At 35.8% G+C, this 15,751-nt stretch overlaps 2 protein-coding genes across 5 annotated transcripts in view; one reads left to right on the top strand and one right to left on the bottom strand.

The window, feature by feature from the left end:
* Positions 1-11,628, top strand: part of LOC126973840 (probable phosphorylase b kinase regulatory subunit alpha) — a 31,708-nt gene extending 20,080 nt beyond the window's left edge. For 2 of the 4 annotated variants that reach the window (XM_050821180.1, XM_050821181.1), the window contains exons 13-18: positions 10-148; positions 1,669-1,707; positions 2,579-2,683; positions 4,257-4,378; positions 5,500-5,757; positions 8,738-11,628. In XM_050821180.1, the coding sequence (XP_050677137.1) occupies positions 10-148; positions 1,669-1,707; positions 2,579-2,683; positions 4,257-4,378; positions 5,500-5,757; positions 8,738-8,947 (873 nt within the window). In that variant the 3' untranslated portion in view covers positions 8,948-11,628. The remainder of the gene's footprint in view (positions 1-9; positions 149-1,668; positions 1,708-2,578; positions 2,684-4,256; positions 4,379-5,499; positions 5,758-8,737) is intronic. The other 2 variants (XM_050821182.1, XM_050821183.1) reach the window with 1 other exon arrangement.
* A 54-nt stretch (positions 11,629-11,682) lies between these two features.
* LOC126973842 (39S ribosomal protein L28, mitochondrial) lies at positions 11,683-15,628 on the bottom strand. The gene is made up of 5 exons (XM_050821184.1): positions 15,479-15,628; positions 15,053-15,320; positions 13,658-13,977; positions 13,392-13,570; positions 11,683-11,814 (listed from the first exon to the last, which is right to left on the bottom strand). Exons 1-5 carry the CDS (start codon positions 15,497-15,499, stop codon positions 11,757-11,759), a joined length of 846 nt encoding a protein of 281 aa, XP_050677141.1. The 5' UTR covers positions 15,500-15,628; the 3' UTR covers positions 11,683-11,756.
* Positions 15,629-15,751: the final 123 nt, after the last annotated feature.

The raw sequence follows: 15,751 nt of genomic DNA, 5'->3' as shown, positions 1-15,751 counted from the left end.
CCAACATAGGTAATGGCAACGGAGCTATCACGTACACTGTCGTGCAACGGTGAGGAAGCATCAGAACATCTACTGAACCTGTCACCATTCGAAATGAAAAATCTCCTCTACCACATCCTGAGTGGAAAGGAGTTTGCCATTAACAGTGGTATGTTGATATTATAAAAATATTTTGGGTAAAAATTCAGTTGAAGTTGTGAATATCGCTTATTGTAGAAAGACTAATATTGTTTTGAATAATTATGTGTAATTATAACTTTATTTTTATATGAAAGTCGGAACAAAAATATGTAAGGTAATTTTTACAAATTAATGTATAATTTGGGCTATAATTACACGCAATTTGATCCTTTAAATAGTATTTCATGTAAATTAATATATGTATACATTCTTCTGGAGTCATCATTAATGCTGGAATCATTATCAATTATCTATCGGTATCTAGTGGCACGTTTTGATTGGTGTTTTGTATTATATAGGCAAACGTTGGTCCTTCAAAGGAAGATAGGCACCATACATGTCAAAACGAGAATCATACTATAGTTTATTGGTTACACTCCAAACTCATTTGTATGGGGGTAGAGTCAAGGAGAACAATCTCATGAAGCGCTTAAGTAGCAAGAGAGACACTAGAGTCTAGATAGCGAAAGTTGGCACTGGAAAATTGCTCTATTCTACTAATAAATTGGGCGTACTCTTTAGTTATTCAGAAAAAAAGCAAATTCTAGCATTTTTTAACAGACTTCAAAAGGGAAGAGGTTCTCAATTCGATCGGTATTTTATGTGTATGTACATCGATTACTCTAAGATTCATGATACGATTTACGTAATTTTTCTTTAGTTCGATGCGTAATAGATGCCATTTGGTCTCATAAAAAATTTACATAGTTTGGCCTCGTAGTTTTCATTTTATGAAAATTTTTGTCTACCTCGATGATATAATTATTTTTTGTGTACGGCTTTTTAAGGAGTTTTCATTCAGGTTGATTATATATTATTACTAGCTGACTCGACAGACGTTGTTCTGTACATAATAAATAAAATACTGTTTTTAATGAATTGCCAATAATATTTCATAACATCAAGAATTTTTTCTTAACGTATGCTCCTTGTTGTTTTAATGAAATTGTTTCACAGCAGAACTGTCAAACCGCGCGTCAAAAATACTCTCACAGAAAATATGTCCAAACAAAACAAATATTGGAAATAAAAATAATTATGGGTCCCAAATCGAAATAAAAACTATCCTATCTCTTAAGTTGGACTAAACTGCACTCCATGAAGTAATCCCCATTGAAATCCGTTCATTAGTTCAGGAGTCCATTGAGGACAAACATTGTGACACGAGATTTATGTATATTAAGATTATTAACTGACACTAAAAAGTAAAAAAAAAACTACGTTTAATCACGCTTGGCGAGTGTAAGTATCTACTATAACATTTAGCTTGGCACCGACTTCAAAGCTATCAATATGTAGCACATACAAATAATAGCATTATATTAATATTAAAGGCAACAAGGTTATGAAATTAAATTTTTAGTTATTTGATACTTTTCAGTTTTTGAAGTCGGTTTTTTTAAACGTAGTTTTTTTATGGCCAAAATTATGTTTATTCAATTAGCCTGAATTGTATTTTTTTATGTGTACTTTAATATTTCTTTACAGCTAATTCACTTTTCGGTATAACGGATAAAGTTAACAAAGGCGAGTTCTTTACTGTGATTCTTGTGTGTTTGTGATAACCCGCACAACATATCATTCGAATATTAATTGATTTAATTCCACTGACCTGTATAAATACCACTGGACAGGCTCTTCCATATGTTTGACAGCAAAATTTTTGTGCCTATTTGTAGCGCTACTCGCGAGCGTCCAGAGAACTAATTTTGACGTATAATACAAATGGCTGCGAAGGAACGTACAATAATCTGAAGTATTTTTACATTTTAAATTAATTTCTAGTGTTTTTTATACTTCAAGAATCAACGTAATAAAGTACACATTTTTTTTGTAAATAGTTTCCCACCATCTATGTTGTCCACTTGGTTGTCATCACTAGTTTTAGTACCGCAGACTCTCGCTACATCACCAACAGCGCCAAAATGGCGAATATCAAACAGGCACAAAGCATTTTGACAACCGCCAGTCCAGTGGTATATAGTAGAGGCCAGTGTTTAATTCTGTTACGTTCATTTAATTTTTTACATCAATCATTTCGAAGTAAAGATATTCCAAATTTAAAACTTTTTGTCTTTATCTCCTTACCTTTGTCAATACAGAATTACATGACAGTGAGTAGTAATTTTAAACTTGGAGTAACTTTACACTGCGATTATTAATTAGACAGTTATTATATAGCATGCAAAGTTGTTAGTATTTTGCACGGCAATGCACTTTTACGCGACTTACCTAATAATAATTTCTCACATTTTTTTCACACAGAAATAATATATACAAATAAATTGAATATGAAAAACATCGTCTTAATCATGAATATTCAAAATCATAATAAACACGCAGTTTATTATTAAATAAATTAATAACAGGCAAAAAATAATAATTGGTATCATTTCAGTTGGGCGCGGCAACTTTTCAATTGTAAGCAACAAATCTAATCGTTATGGGAAGAAATCTCAGATAATTCTGGAGGGGCAGAATCTTCAAAGTGGCATCGAGGAAGGTCAGTATATCTAACTTAATCTTGAATCGAAAGAAAAAGTATATAAAATTTATGGTTTGGTAACCCAGGGGCGTGCATTCCATATATGCCAATAGGCATAGCTTACCTACCATATTTAGATCAATGATATTATAGTATAAAAAGATGATTTAGATTATAAATAATATACCTACACTAGATTCCAAGTTAATTCAGATAAATTTAGTTCTTTTATTCTATAATCGAACTTCTATTGAACACTAAACCAGTAAGTTTTTCGCTACGCGATATACTAAACGTTCCGATAAGATAGTAGGCAGTTCCGATAATGCCTAATCAAGGCTAGTAGAATACGTTCAATTTGTATAACAAAATTTATTTGTCAAGGCTATACGACCACTGCAAAAATATACAATGACTATGTAAATCTTTCTTAAATATGACCATCGCAATTTGACTTCTTTGGCACGTTTCGGGTAGGCAAGCTTATGACAGTTAGAACTGACAACTGTAGCTGTCGCCGATTAAACCAACGAAAGAAATTGCACCTACATTAAGATTTATGAGTAATTATTAAGACGTATCTCGTTCGCTTAGTGTCCGAGTTTCAACCTTATTGCGCTAAGAGTTTTGACATCGCACATGACGTGATTAATGGTTCTGAGATATAAAATATGACATTTCCGGAAATAAAAATATATTGTTTAGTAATCAACAATAACAGCGCCATTTTTTTAGTTGTGTTTTCGTGTACTTTATATCACGGGCGTGAATTATTAAACTTATTACATTAGTTATTTGTTTTGTGTTGATTTGTTTATTAATAATTATATTTAGTGTTTGTATTGGGAAGAAGTTGCTCGGTGTTTTTTGTTTAAAATTGAAAGGAATTAAAATATTATGTAGAAATTCCATTGTCGCGAATGTGGCGAAAATAATAAATGATTTGTTTACAGAAATAAGTACCTACGTATTGTTTTGCACAATGTTTGTTCTTAGATAAAATAAAAATTGTTTTTCTTGAAACCAATACCAAATATTAGTTTAACTCAACAAAAAGGTAAAACTATGAGATATTTCAATACCATTGAAATTTATTGGTCTGCTTGACCTGCTGTTTATTTTCTACAACGAAGACTGTGTGGAATGATATTGGTTACGTTGACTTGAATAATTTGACAAATCTTGCTAAAAAACACGACCAATCTGATAGAACGGCAGAAAAATATTGGTAAGTGAACTTATATTTATCCTTATAACAGGAACTGTATTTTTAAATATTAATCGCAACTACGACTAGTTAGGCTTACAGTGCCTACCGCGCTGGAAAACCAATGCACGCCCCTGGGGTAACCCTATTAATAAGACTCCGGTGTGAGTCCTTGCGTTCGTCTGTCTGCCAGTATCTCATAAACCGCAATATAATATATTATAGTAGCATCTGCAATGTTGACATAGTTGTATAACTGTAACTCAAAATAGTAAATAATAACCAAGATGGCCGCCATGCATTTAAAATAATTCTTTATTCTACAATACTTAGAAATATGTTATTTGATGTATGTGTATAAGGGCTTGTTATTATTATTGATAGCAACGCCCATAGCGGCCGAGCCGGACCGTCAAGGGCAATGGTTGAGGCGTCGTCGGCTAGATGGAGCACTGAACCGGGTCCCTAGGGACTTCTATCCTAAGGTCTGGATGATTCTGGAAAAGGTGCGTACCGATTTTCACACTCGAATGTACTTTGCTAGCAATACTTATTTGTCGCCTTCGAAACACGAAACTGCCTTCGTATTTTATTTTTTATTTTTTTTAAAAGAGTAGTCAAACGGGAAAGAGGCTCACGTGATGGAAAGATATATAAAAAGTAATACTGTAACTCTTCTAAGGCCGCGTTTCCACCTGTAAGCAAACTCGCGGAAGTCTTGCATGAGTTCTTGCAATAGTGTTTACATGTCGTACTAATTCCTGCAATTTATCTCTGCTATAGATGTCTTGCGAAAAGCTCGCGGATCATACTATCGCAACTTATCGCGGAGGTGTTCACACACGAGAGCTTACGAGTGTCGCGATAGGAACTGTCAAGACGCGCACGCAAGAAAAGAAGATGAATTTGGGTTCGAAAATGGATTTCTACAAGATGTGAAGCTGGTGTTTACCATCATTTATTACATGAAATACAACTGGAAGATGGTCAACAATATTTCAATTTTATTCGTATTACCGCAGTTAGAAGTGTTATAAGTAAAACTTGGTGACGTTATAAAAAAACAAGTCAAAAGACACACATTTCAGAGATTCGATATCACCGAAGGAAAGACTCGTTTTGATGTTGCGATTTTTCGGACTTCTTTCTCAGTTTTAGAGAATGCTCTTACGATGGAATTAAACACAAAGCTATTTTTAATTCGGTTTCTATAATCCGCATACCGTTTGTCCCACAAAGAAGGATTGCACTCATAAAATCCTATTAACTTTATAGTTTCTCCACGAGACCATTCACGACTTTGTCGTTGACTCATTATTTTCAATTGAAACAAAAACACAAGCCGTGCGGGCATACTTGCTGCGAGATATACGAAACTAGACCGATAAGCAGCGAGATCTGTCGCGAGTCGATGCAGACATGTTTTGACATGCTTGCGCAACTACTCGCAGGAAGCGCTTGACAAACTGTCGCGACAGCACTTGCAATGGGGTTTACACTTGCAAGCTGCTGTCAAATACACTATCGGACATTTCTCGCGGAACTTATCTTGCAGGTGGAAACTCGGCCTAAGAAACATATTTCTCTAGCGATAACCTCCTACATCCCAACTTTACTATATTTGCAGTGTCAAGGACTCGTCATTCAGGGGAAAATACTGCAACCGAATCTGACCCAAGAAATGACACCTGGGGAGTTAAAATTTGCGCTCGCGGTGGAGACTGTTCTCAACTCCATCCCGCAGCCCGAATACAGGCAGCTGGTTGTAGAAGCGCTAATGGTGCTGACTCTGATTGTAGAGTACAAGACCATCAACCACTTGGGTGCCATGATAACGGTGGAACATCTGGTGCATAAGGCGAATCAGATATTTCTGGATGATCAGGTAAGGTTGACCCTAGAATTTTAATTAAATAACAGTCAACGTTACAACGGCGCCAAATGCGTTTTTGAAGGTATTAATGATATTGCGCTGGAAACTCCGCCCAAGGGAATTAATTTTACAGTTCAGTTATATGTGGAAGAAAGTTCTTTGAAAATCGCACATCCAGAGGGCCTACCATCAACTTTTAATAAGCGATGCGATTCCGATGCACTTAAGTTTAGGTACCTAAACTGAATCACTAAAATTCGTACCATAAAGTGCCTTTTACTGAATGGCGTTTGGATCGCTTATGAAGAATGAACGAAAAAAATCTGTGTAACAAAAAGTAAAATAACAAGTTATGAACGCACCTCCATTGATGTTTGATTTGACAGGAGCACAGAGTACATTTACAGGTTAAATTCATTCTTGCGAACAGGCCATAGCCCGGGCCCTTGCTGCCTCGTCTTTAGTATTTTCATTTTCGGTATTTATTTTCAGTATTTTGTTTTACAAAAAAGTCCAATAAAGTATTCTCATCTCATCTTTCATCAATAAATTTTTCCTTTTCTGTATGTTTTCACAATTTTTTAAAAGTTATTAACAACACGATTCACTTTCCTCTTAGGAAGCAGCAACTTTTTTCGAATCGCTCACTTTGAAACATAAGCTATCCAGTTTAGGTTGAAATATTACTTCATGGTACGAATGAATGAACGAACTAAATCAGTTTGCGATTCAATTGACATCATTTTTGACATTCAATTGACAACATTGCGATTTAATCAGTTGATTTGACGTCAACCTAAATTAAATAGTTCTAAGCACCTCGTGGTACGAAATAGCAAAGCAGTTCATTTTAGGTTGTCAACTGAATTGCAATAAGAGTTCATGGTAGGCCCGCAGATAGTGAGTGTAGGTCGTTTTATGTGGTTCAATGGTGGATTTCGGCTGAAGGTCAAAAGGCTCTTCAGAACATTACCGTTAACATTACTGTAATAGTTGCGCTCTAGTCTGACAGTACTAGGTTTTGAGGTCTAATTATTGAAGTTGCATATCGAATATGCAATCTGGAAACTGACTACCGTAGGTATTTAGTATCTGGCGTATGGAAAAATTTAATTAGTGGGTGTTTCATAAAAGTTTGGTTTTAGAATAACGGAACCAAATTAAACTTAATCAACTTTAACACTAACATTATTTTACGGTACATTATGCCGTAGAAGATAGACAGTGATTTCTCGACGCAATGCTAAGCGATCGATCCTCACCATCGCCAGCTTGCAAGCAGCCAAATGGTTAGGTCGGATACTTGGGTGTGCCAAAACTGTGATGGGTGCCTAATGCTTTTACTGCCGCTAAGTAGTGTGTATTTTTTCTTTGTTGAGCCTTACAATCTATTTTATTTGAGAGACTGGTGCCTATGATACAAGTTACCAGGGTCTCACCCCTCGGGAGTACAACTTAAGTTCTGGTTAAATACATATGTATATTATGAGACTTACTATTTGAGTTTCGGTTTGAAGGACGCCATAGCTAGTGAAAATATGCGCGGTGCCGTTAAGACTACTTGGTTTACAAGACGTTATTTCATTGTTTACCGTCAAGTAAATGTCTGTGCTTAAATTTCGATCACAAATAATCCCGCTTTACTTACAGGTGAAGATAACATTTTGGTACTTTCAAAGTCCCTTACTTTCTTATAAGTTTAAGAAGAAACCGTTTTGCTGGATTTCTTGACATAAAAATTGCTTTATGCTGGCACTGGTAATCATCACGCATTCACACGTCTTGTTGAATAAGTTTTGAGTGCCTGATATTCCGGATAGCCCTGTATCATAAATTCTGTGAACGCTGGTTGGCTGGGGAATGCGTGTATATGATAACTTAGGTCTTGTCCTATTTATATTCATAACCGTTGGTGAAAGAAGGACTGATAAAGTTCTCTATCACACGCTTCACCACAGACACCTATTCCACTTCTTTCTTATAAATTTCTTTCGCCGTCCTATTTATATTATCTAATCCAGCATTATGTTGCCAATAAGTGTAAACATCTCTCAACCTTCATTTATCTATTAACGACTAACAGTAATTGCTACCGGCACTATCTATTCACCTTCTCTAATCACGCCCCCTCTCTTCCCCACTCTGCTACGCTGCCAGTTCGTTCGCTGATGCCTTGACGGTCGCGTACGGGCTTGATGCCAAGTGAACTCGCTCCGCTTGCAAATTAACGCGACGCGAAACGAATTGTGAATAGGAGGAAAACCGTTTGAACCAGTTGGACTACAAACAAGTTTTACCAGTGGGAGGCACGTTTGCACAGGATGCCGGCTAGATTATGGGTACCACAACGGCGACTATTTGTGCCGTGAAACAGTAATTTATTAACATTAATGTGTTTCGGTCCGAAGGGCGCCATAGCTAGTGAAGTTACTGGGCAAAGGAGTCTTAACATCTTATGTCTCAAGGAGACAAGCGCAATTGTAATGTCGCTCAGAATTATTGGGTTTTTCAAGAATCCTGAGCGGCACTGCATTGTAATGGGCAGGCCTATAAATTTCCATCAGCTGCACGTCCTATTCGTCTCGTCCCTTATTGTCATATAAAAATAAAAATCATTCATAAAGTTAGCTTCCTAGTCCACTCCGCACGAAGTCCGCTAAATTGATCAGCCGACAGTGGTCTACACAGTAATCTTCCTATATAAGTGCGAATTTAAATTTAGTTTATATAAAATTTAATTTGTTTAGAGTTATAAGTTTTTTATATTTTTATGTAGGTAACTGATTTATAAAGTAATTTATTTAGTAAGTAAACGAGGTAATTGCCATAATTATGTTAATAATGTACTTGTAATTTAATTAAGTAATTAATTGCATGTCGAGTTAGCCCGTAAATGGGGTATACAATTAATGTGTAAATGTACCATAAGGTAATAAGTTGTATACAACGTGGGCTTCCTATTCAAATACATTGTTTTGTCGGGTACTGCCAGATGCGTTGTAACGGCGACGCGACGCTGTGCTGCGCCGGCGCGGGCCCGGGCGGGGAGGTGTGCGGGGGCGCGGGGGGCGTGTGCCAGCTGCTGTACGACAGTGCCCCGAGCGGCAGCTACGGTACCATGACGTACCTGGCGCGCGCTGTTGCCGCTCTGTTGGCCGAGCGCCTGCCGCAGGACACGCCCATACAGTGCAATGTCACCTAACACGCTATTACTATACCTACTCTTTAGGCTGCATTTTTTGCTCGACGTAGTGCGTACGGTATTAGTTATTTATGCAACTGTTGTGCAATAAGGGGCATTAAAACACGAATGTGGATTTGTTATTGTGATAATAGTATCACATGAGTGTTTTAATACCTAATTATCAACAGTTGCATACAAGACTTTATCTAGAATATGAATCCTCTAAATGATTCTGCAACAGTTAGCTTACTGCTAACATTAAAATACAAATCCTAGTAGTAACCTAATATCATTCATTACTGATTATAAACAAATAAACTAAGTATTAATGAAAGAATTATTTATTTTAGTAGTAATTTACATATTGTATAGTTTAATAATTAAAATTCACTCTAATATAATGTTCCTTTGCAGCGTTTAAAATGAATCGCTCATTTTTTGTAAACAAAACAATAAAAATATCAAAGAAAAATGGCGGGGATTCGAATAAAATACTTTTGCAATAAGCTAACTGTTTCAAAATGTTTAATAGAGGATTTAAAACATGGGTGTAGATAAAATACGTTTACGGCCGTTCCCAATATACTATCTACAGATAAAGATAAATTACCACCTTCTACTGTCAACAATCTGAAGCTGTTCCAATATACCCGATAAATCATTCTTATCGCCTTATATTGAGATGCGTGTTGCAATTTCCATAGAAAAATCTATCGCTGGTAAGCTATACGTCCTCCCATTGACAGACAACGTGTACGAGTAAGGTGAGTTAACGTCGATAAGTTTATTGGGACAGAAAAGTCAACGATAGTTACAATTATCTCAAGTAGGCCACAACCGGAGATAGACTGAATATTGGGTATGGCCGTAAGTGCTCAGCTGACAGCAAACTTGATTGCGCTTGTACAATTCCGAAGAAAAATGACCTTAACCTCTTTAATAATAATAATAAAGCCTTTATTAATGATTTTCCATTTGATTTCTACATTTTAGTGTTAGTATGTTAGTACGGTTAGTCGACAAACATGATTATTTTATTATTAACTTTTATGTAAGTAAGTTATAATGCATGCACTATGTTAGTTTTCTTGATTATTTTCAAATGGATCCCAGTTAGGTAAAGGCCTCCTCCCAACCTCTTTAATACGAGCACATAATACTTACGTAAACGATTACGGCATAAAAGACGGAGAAGATATCATTTTTACCCAATCATAGAGAGTCAAATTTAAGGAGAAGTTTATACAATAATTTACGAATATAACCGACCGATGTGAACGCTGTCCGTCGGTCGAGCACTAAATGCAGCCTTAAAGCTAGGCTTAGAACCAGTTTTAAAATGTCTATCTTTTGTTTCGTTTTCTTAAGGGAATTGTTTTAAAGCCTTAGCGGTTAATTCCGCGAGAGTGGAATCAAGACGAGTGTATCTAACGATTGGTAAACCGCAACTATCTAGCCATATTATAAAAAATGTTAGGTAAATATATTAATGTCACTAAAAAACAATCCAAATGACTCTGTGATAAAAAAAAATCTAAACCATTTTATTTAAGAAAACGAAATAACGAACTTAAATAACAAATAACTGTAAATATTGGTTAAAGGTTAAACAAAACCAAATAACAAGTTCTCAATGTATTTAAACATTCACCAGATAAAATTTGTTTTTAGTTTCCAAGCCTTCCTTAAGGCACAGATATTGCTGACCCGGGCAGATATTAGTGTGACGATATGTATAAAACATGTGTGTAAAGTATTCAACAGGTTCCTTCCATATTCTTAATTCGGGAATCAAGAAATGTTTATCAATTTAAGATTATATTGATGTTCATGATCATTTTGTTACAAGATTGTTCACTTATTTATTTGGATCATCCATATTACATATTATATATAAAGTTATGCTAGGTACAATTCTGATATATGTAAAAATTAAAGATTAACACATCATTTGATGATCACCTAACAAATATTACAATAAAAATATTAAGTTATTTAATTTACACTATAAAATGACGGTAAACCTGAATGCTGTTTTGATATTTTATAAGTGTGTAGATAAATATGTTCTTCAATTGAATATTTGCTGTTTAGAGTTGTTCTTAGTAGTTTAGTCAGAACTAAGAATACAGAAGTGTAAATTTTATAGCACCTTAGAAAGAAATTGCTAAATGGCTGATAGCATTATTTTAAATTGTTCGGTTCTGGGGCACGATAGATAGCAGAGAGTTTTTCCACACTATTTATCAGTAGTTATGTGCTGTTATCCATCTGACAAGATTAAATCTACTTAACAACTTGCAAGGTAACAGAAGAAAAAATCTACTTACTCTCCCCCCACTTTAGGTACCTAGGTTTGAAGTTTATGTAATTATTATTATTTAAAAAAAAAATATCTCCATGTGTATAAAAGCTTCAAGACTCCACTTTTATAAAATAAAGAAAAAACGAAAACCTATGACTGCAATAAAAGTGGCACACACATTAAGCAATTGACAACCAACTGAATAGATATGTTTTCCTATCTTAAAGGTGCAGAAAGATCACATACTCTAGCCCCACTAATGCTTCAAAAAATGTTTATTATTTATAATGTATTTATAGTTTATAATTTTAAGAAACCATTTAGAGGTAAAGTCTTAAATATAAGTAGCATCCATTGTAGTTGATAATTCCAAAATAAAAAAAATGAACAATAATAGCTATTTTATTTCACTTGTGTGTTGGATTAATTGTAGACATCAAAACAACTATTGATATTCAAATATCTATGTATTTATATTTAACTACAACAAAACAATTTTTATTTCTTCAATTTTTATATTCACTAAGCTTCATCTTTTTTTCCAAAAGGATTCATTTTCGACAGCCATGAAGTGGTACTCCTGCATAATTGAAAATAAATAATAATTAAAATCAATATACATTTTTAGAACTTACATTATTGAGAATAGGGAATGTTTGTAATAAACAAGAGAGTTATTTATATCATATGCATAAAATATTAATATTACCCTATCAGTTCTTAGACAAGTTAAATCTTCTAGAACATTTGTAAGCTAAAGGTGGCAGGAATCAGGTTAAACAGCTCTTCGGAACACTCCCCGTCATAAATGCGGTTGAAGACACACAATGAAGCGATGTCTCTACGCAACACCAAGTGATCCAGCAGTTCACAGAGCAATGGGTTCCCAGTATATCGAACTGCTCTGCGTTTCACGAAGTTGAAGCACATTGGCAAAAAAGACGAGAGACTTGTACGCCTTCCCTCGAGAACTCTTGCGTTCTGGTCACTCTCTGGCCAGCCTTGGCTTGCAAATGAAACTTCTGCCAGCCAGCCATTCCGCCACTGTACAGGGGCAATGACTCACTGGCCTATGACACAAAAGAAAAAGCTGAACTCCCTCTTCGCGTCCAATTCGACTCTGGATGACCAAGGTGCATCAACACCGCATATACCGCAGTGCGCAGGTAAAATTCCGGCATGACGCCGTGCTTAAGGCGCTTTTCTCCTTGGACATTTATAAATCGAGTGGGACTGATGGCAATCCCAACAATAGTGCTGCGGATATTTTCTCCAGAATTGGCACTGGTCCCATTTTTTCCGGCTCTCCTACTTATAAGGCGTAGTTGCAGAATTATGGATGGCGGCTTTAGTGCACCCAATCGCTAAGGTGTACGGTCGGATACCGCCCCATTCCTATGGAGGTACCATTGTTTCCAAAGTCATAAAGTCGATCATGTCAGCTTTTGGGATACCTAGAGGAGCAGCAGCTGATCAGCGAATGCCAGTACGGATTCCATCAGGGTCGCTCAGCTGATGATCTTCTTGCATACCTCACTCATAAATAGCGGCAAGTGGTTGAGTCAAAGGGAGAGGCGATGACTGTGAGTTTGGGCATAGTACTTCAATAATATGCTACAAATCAGCAGTATTCATTGCTATGCAGACAACAGCACAGGGTATATTTACTACACCAGTCGTGCCAACATGTTCCTTCAAGGTTTGAATAAGTTCAAAGTTCCAGTAAAGCGAGACAGTTCTTCACTATAAGCCACTGCCTGCTACTATATAAAGCGCAAATTCGACATCACATGGAGTAGTGTTCTCACCTCTGGGCGGGCCCTTCCCAGTACCAGCTTCTTCCATTTGACTGCATACAACAAAGAAAGGCTTGATTCTTTGGTGTTGCGTAGTGATGTGGTTTCTCTCTGCATCTTCTACTACATTTTGACATTACGTAAAAATGTAAAATACCACCCACATCACATTGATTTCTGGCATTTCACAACCCCATAATTTGCATGAAATTTTGTCTTGCACAGCCACTTTGTGAAATCAATAACCAGCTGCTGTTGTCTCAAACGAATACAACCGAAGGACAGATATTCCTTTCTCTATAAAGATGTGACATCATTGTAATTCTCTTCCTATTTAAATTATTTAAAAAAAAATACTTACGACATATCATCTGTTGGGGTCTTAGCTTCAATAGCAGCTTCTTTTAGTTTTTCAACAAGATTTTTTCTATACACATTTTTTAATGGTATTGGTTTATTGGCGGCTTCCTTGATTTTTGCAACCTTATTTAATGCCTCAGGCCAGGTAAGGCCATACCAGTCTATTTCTTCAGGTGTATACTGCAAAAAATAAAATATCAAACCTTTTAATGTTTCTATTAATAAACAAATTGGAATAGAATTATAATATATATATTTAATACATACAGATGACAGGTAAGTTTTATATTCCTCATAAATTTCTTTTTGCTTTTGTGGATCATGTGCATATCTTGGACATCCATTCATCAATTCAGACAGGATTTGTTTTTTTAATTTCAAGGCCAGCATTGAAACAAGATCACAGGCTGGTGTCTTAAGCAAGTAATGGTCAAAGCCATAATGATCATTGATTAACTTGATTGTTCGGTCAGTTACGGTCACTGAGAGATGAGTATTTAACACCTCAGATTTGACTACAGTTCTTTTCAGAACCGGCACCCAGTAATGAGGTACACGGCGTCTATGCATATCCCGTTTCTGAAACCCTGAAATAATTATTTTGTGAGATAATATAGTTAAAACTCAATCAAAAGGACCTTAAAAAACAATTTAAAAAAAAAAACAGTTTTCAAGTTGTGAGAGTGCTTTGTCAACAAATTGTGTGTCTCTCTTTAGAGCTTGCGCAGACAGAGAGCGGTCAGAGTTCTGCATTCTAATGACCACTGACCTCACAAGAATTCCAACGCACACAAGCGGCATGCAAATTCTCGCGTTCTAGTTTCGTTTGGGTTTTTGCACATGCAACATGTCACTAGAAAGTTTGTCAACCAATGAAAAATTATTGATCTTGTGGGGCTCAGCAGCTTCTAAGAAGAAAAGGAAGTATTGGGTGCACCCAATTAACACAAAGCGAGAAGGGAGCTCAGCAGCTTCTAAGAAGAAAAGGAAGTATTGGGTGCACCCAAATAACACAAAGCGAGAAGAACAAGGTGAATTTAGTAATATATTTCAGGATTTACTTAAAGATGAACAACAATTCTATATTTATATTCGAATGTCGATTAATAAACTCCTTTCCCTAACCAATTCAATTAACTTTTCCGTTATTCCAAACTCAGACATTGCGGCATTCTCTGTCTTGGCGGGAAAAGAACTCTTGGAACGCGACATTCCGCTTTGACCGCCGCGGTCAGACTGCCCACTATGTGCGTTGTTGTTATAGACTCAGTATATTCTAATGAACGCTGAACGCGGAACTCCTGACCGCTCTCTGTCTGCGTGGGCTCTTAAAAAAAAATCCTAATATGATGACAATATAATTATCATATTCTGTCTAAAATTGTTCAGTATTTCTCTGAATAATTCATGTAGAATACAATTATAGATTTGTACTGATTCCTTGTTGTATTTATTTATACTCAAGTTAATATTTACACCCCATGTTGCTGTAATTACAATCATAGACAATAAAGCATGTGGTACTTACAGCGTACAGTACAATAGCTAAGACACCTGGTACATCAAAATTCTGAAAGGCTAACTAAAATAAATCAAAAGTGAAAACTTTATTCTGAATGGTTAACATCAACTATATGTATAAAATACATCAAAAGTGACAACCTTTGATGACAGCCTCTCCACCCCATATTCCCTCATAGATTTCAGCTGGATGTTTCAATGGTAAAGGAATATTTTGAATTGGAAGTGTCTCTCCAGTAAGCTCGTCACGTTTCCATTTGCCTTCTTGAGGAATAAAATGTACAGCTGCTGGCTTCAGCAGTTTCCATTCACGCCAGAATTTTTTGTACGCAGCAGGTAACTCTGTGGCAATACCAATATCAAACCTAGACTTTTTCTTTAATGTTTTGGACAACTGGCGCGCAGTAACCTGAAAACAGTGACTGGATGATAATATGTATATGTATTTTGTAATATTAAAGTTGATCTAACTGCTAAGGTCATACTAAAAATTGTCAACAAAATAACTACTGACGTATGATGCAACAAAACATTTTGATACATGCATTATTATCACTAACTGCTTACCTGAATGCGAGATGATGCCATTTAACTAAGTTTAATGAATAATAAGGTTCATTAACAAGATTAATTTTTATGTCTAATTTATTAAAATAAAATTACAATTTACTAAATGAAAACTGCATGAAAATTAATCATCAGTTGTCAGCTTGTCACTGTCAAGTGTCAATTTTCTTTTCAGTCATATCAACGAGGTTTGGCTCGCATGTTCCGTCATCCTTGCATCCGCCCTTCAAGTTTGTGCACTTTTTAGAGGTATGTTTAATATGGTTTGATCAT

The sequence above is a fragment of the Leptidea sinapis genome, chromosome 30 (assembly GCF_905404315.1).
Source record: "Leptidea sinapis chromosome 30, ilLepSina1.1, whole genome shotgun sequence".
NCBI classification, from domain to species: domain Eukaryota; kingdom Metazoa; phylum Arthropoda; class Insecta; order Lepidoptera; family Pieridae; genus Leptidea; species Leptidea sinapis.
This window is presented reverse-complemented; position numbering and strand designations above follow the sequence as displayed.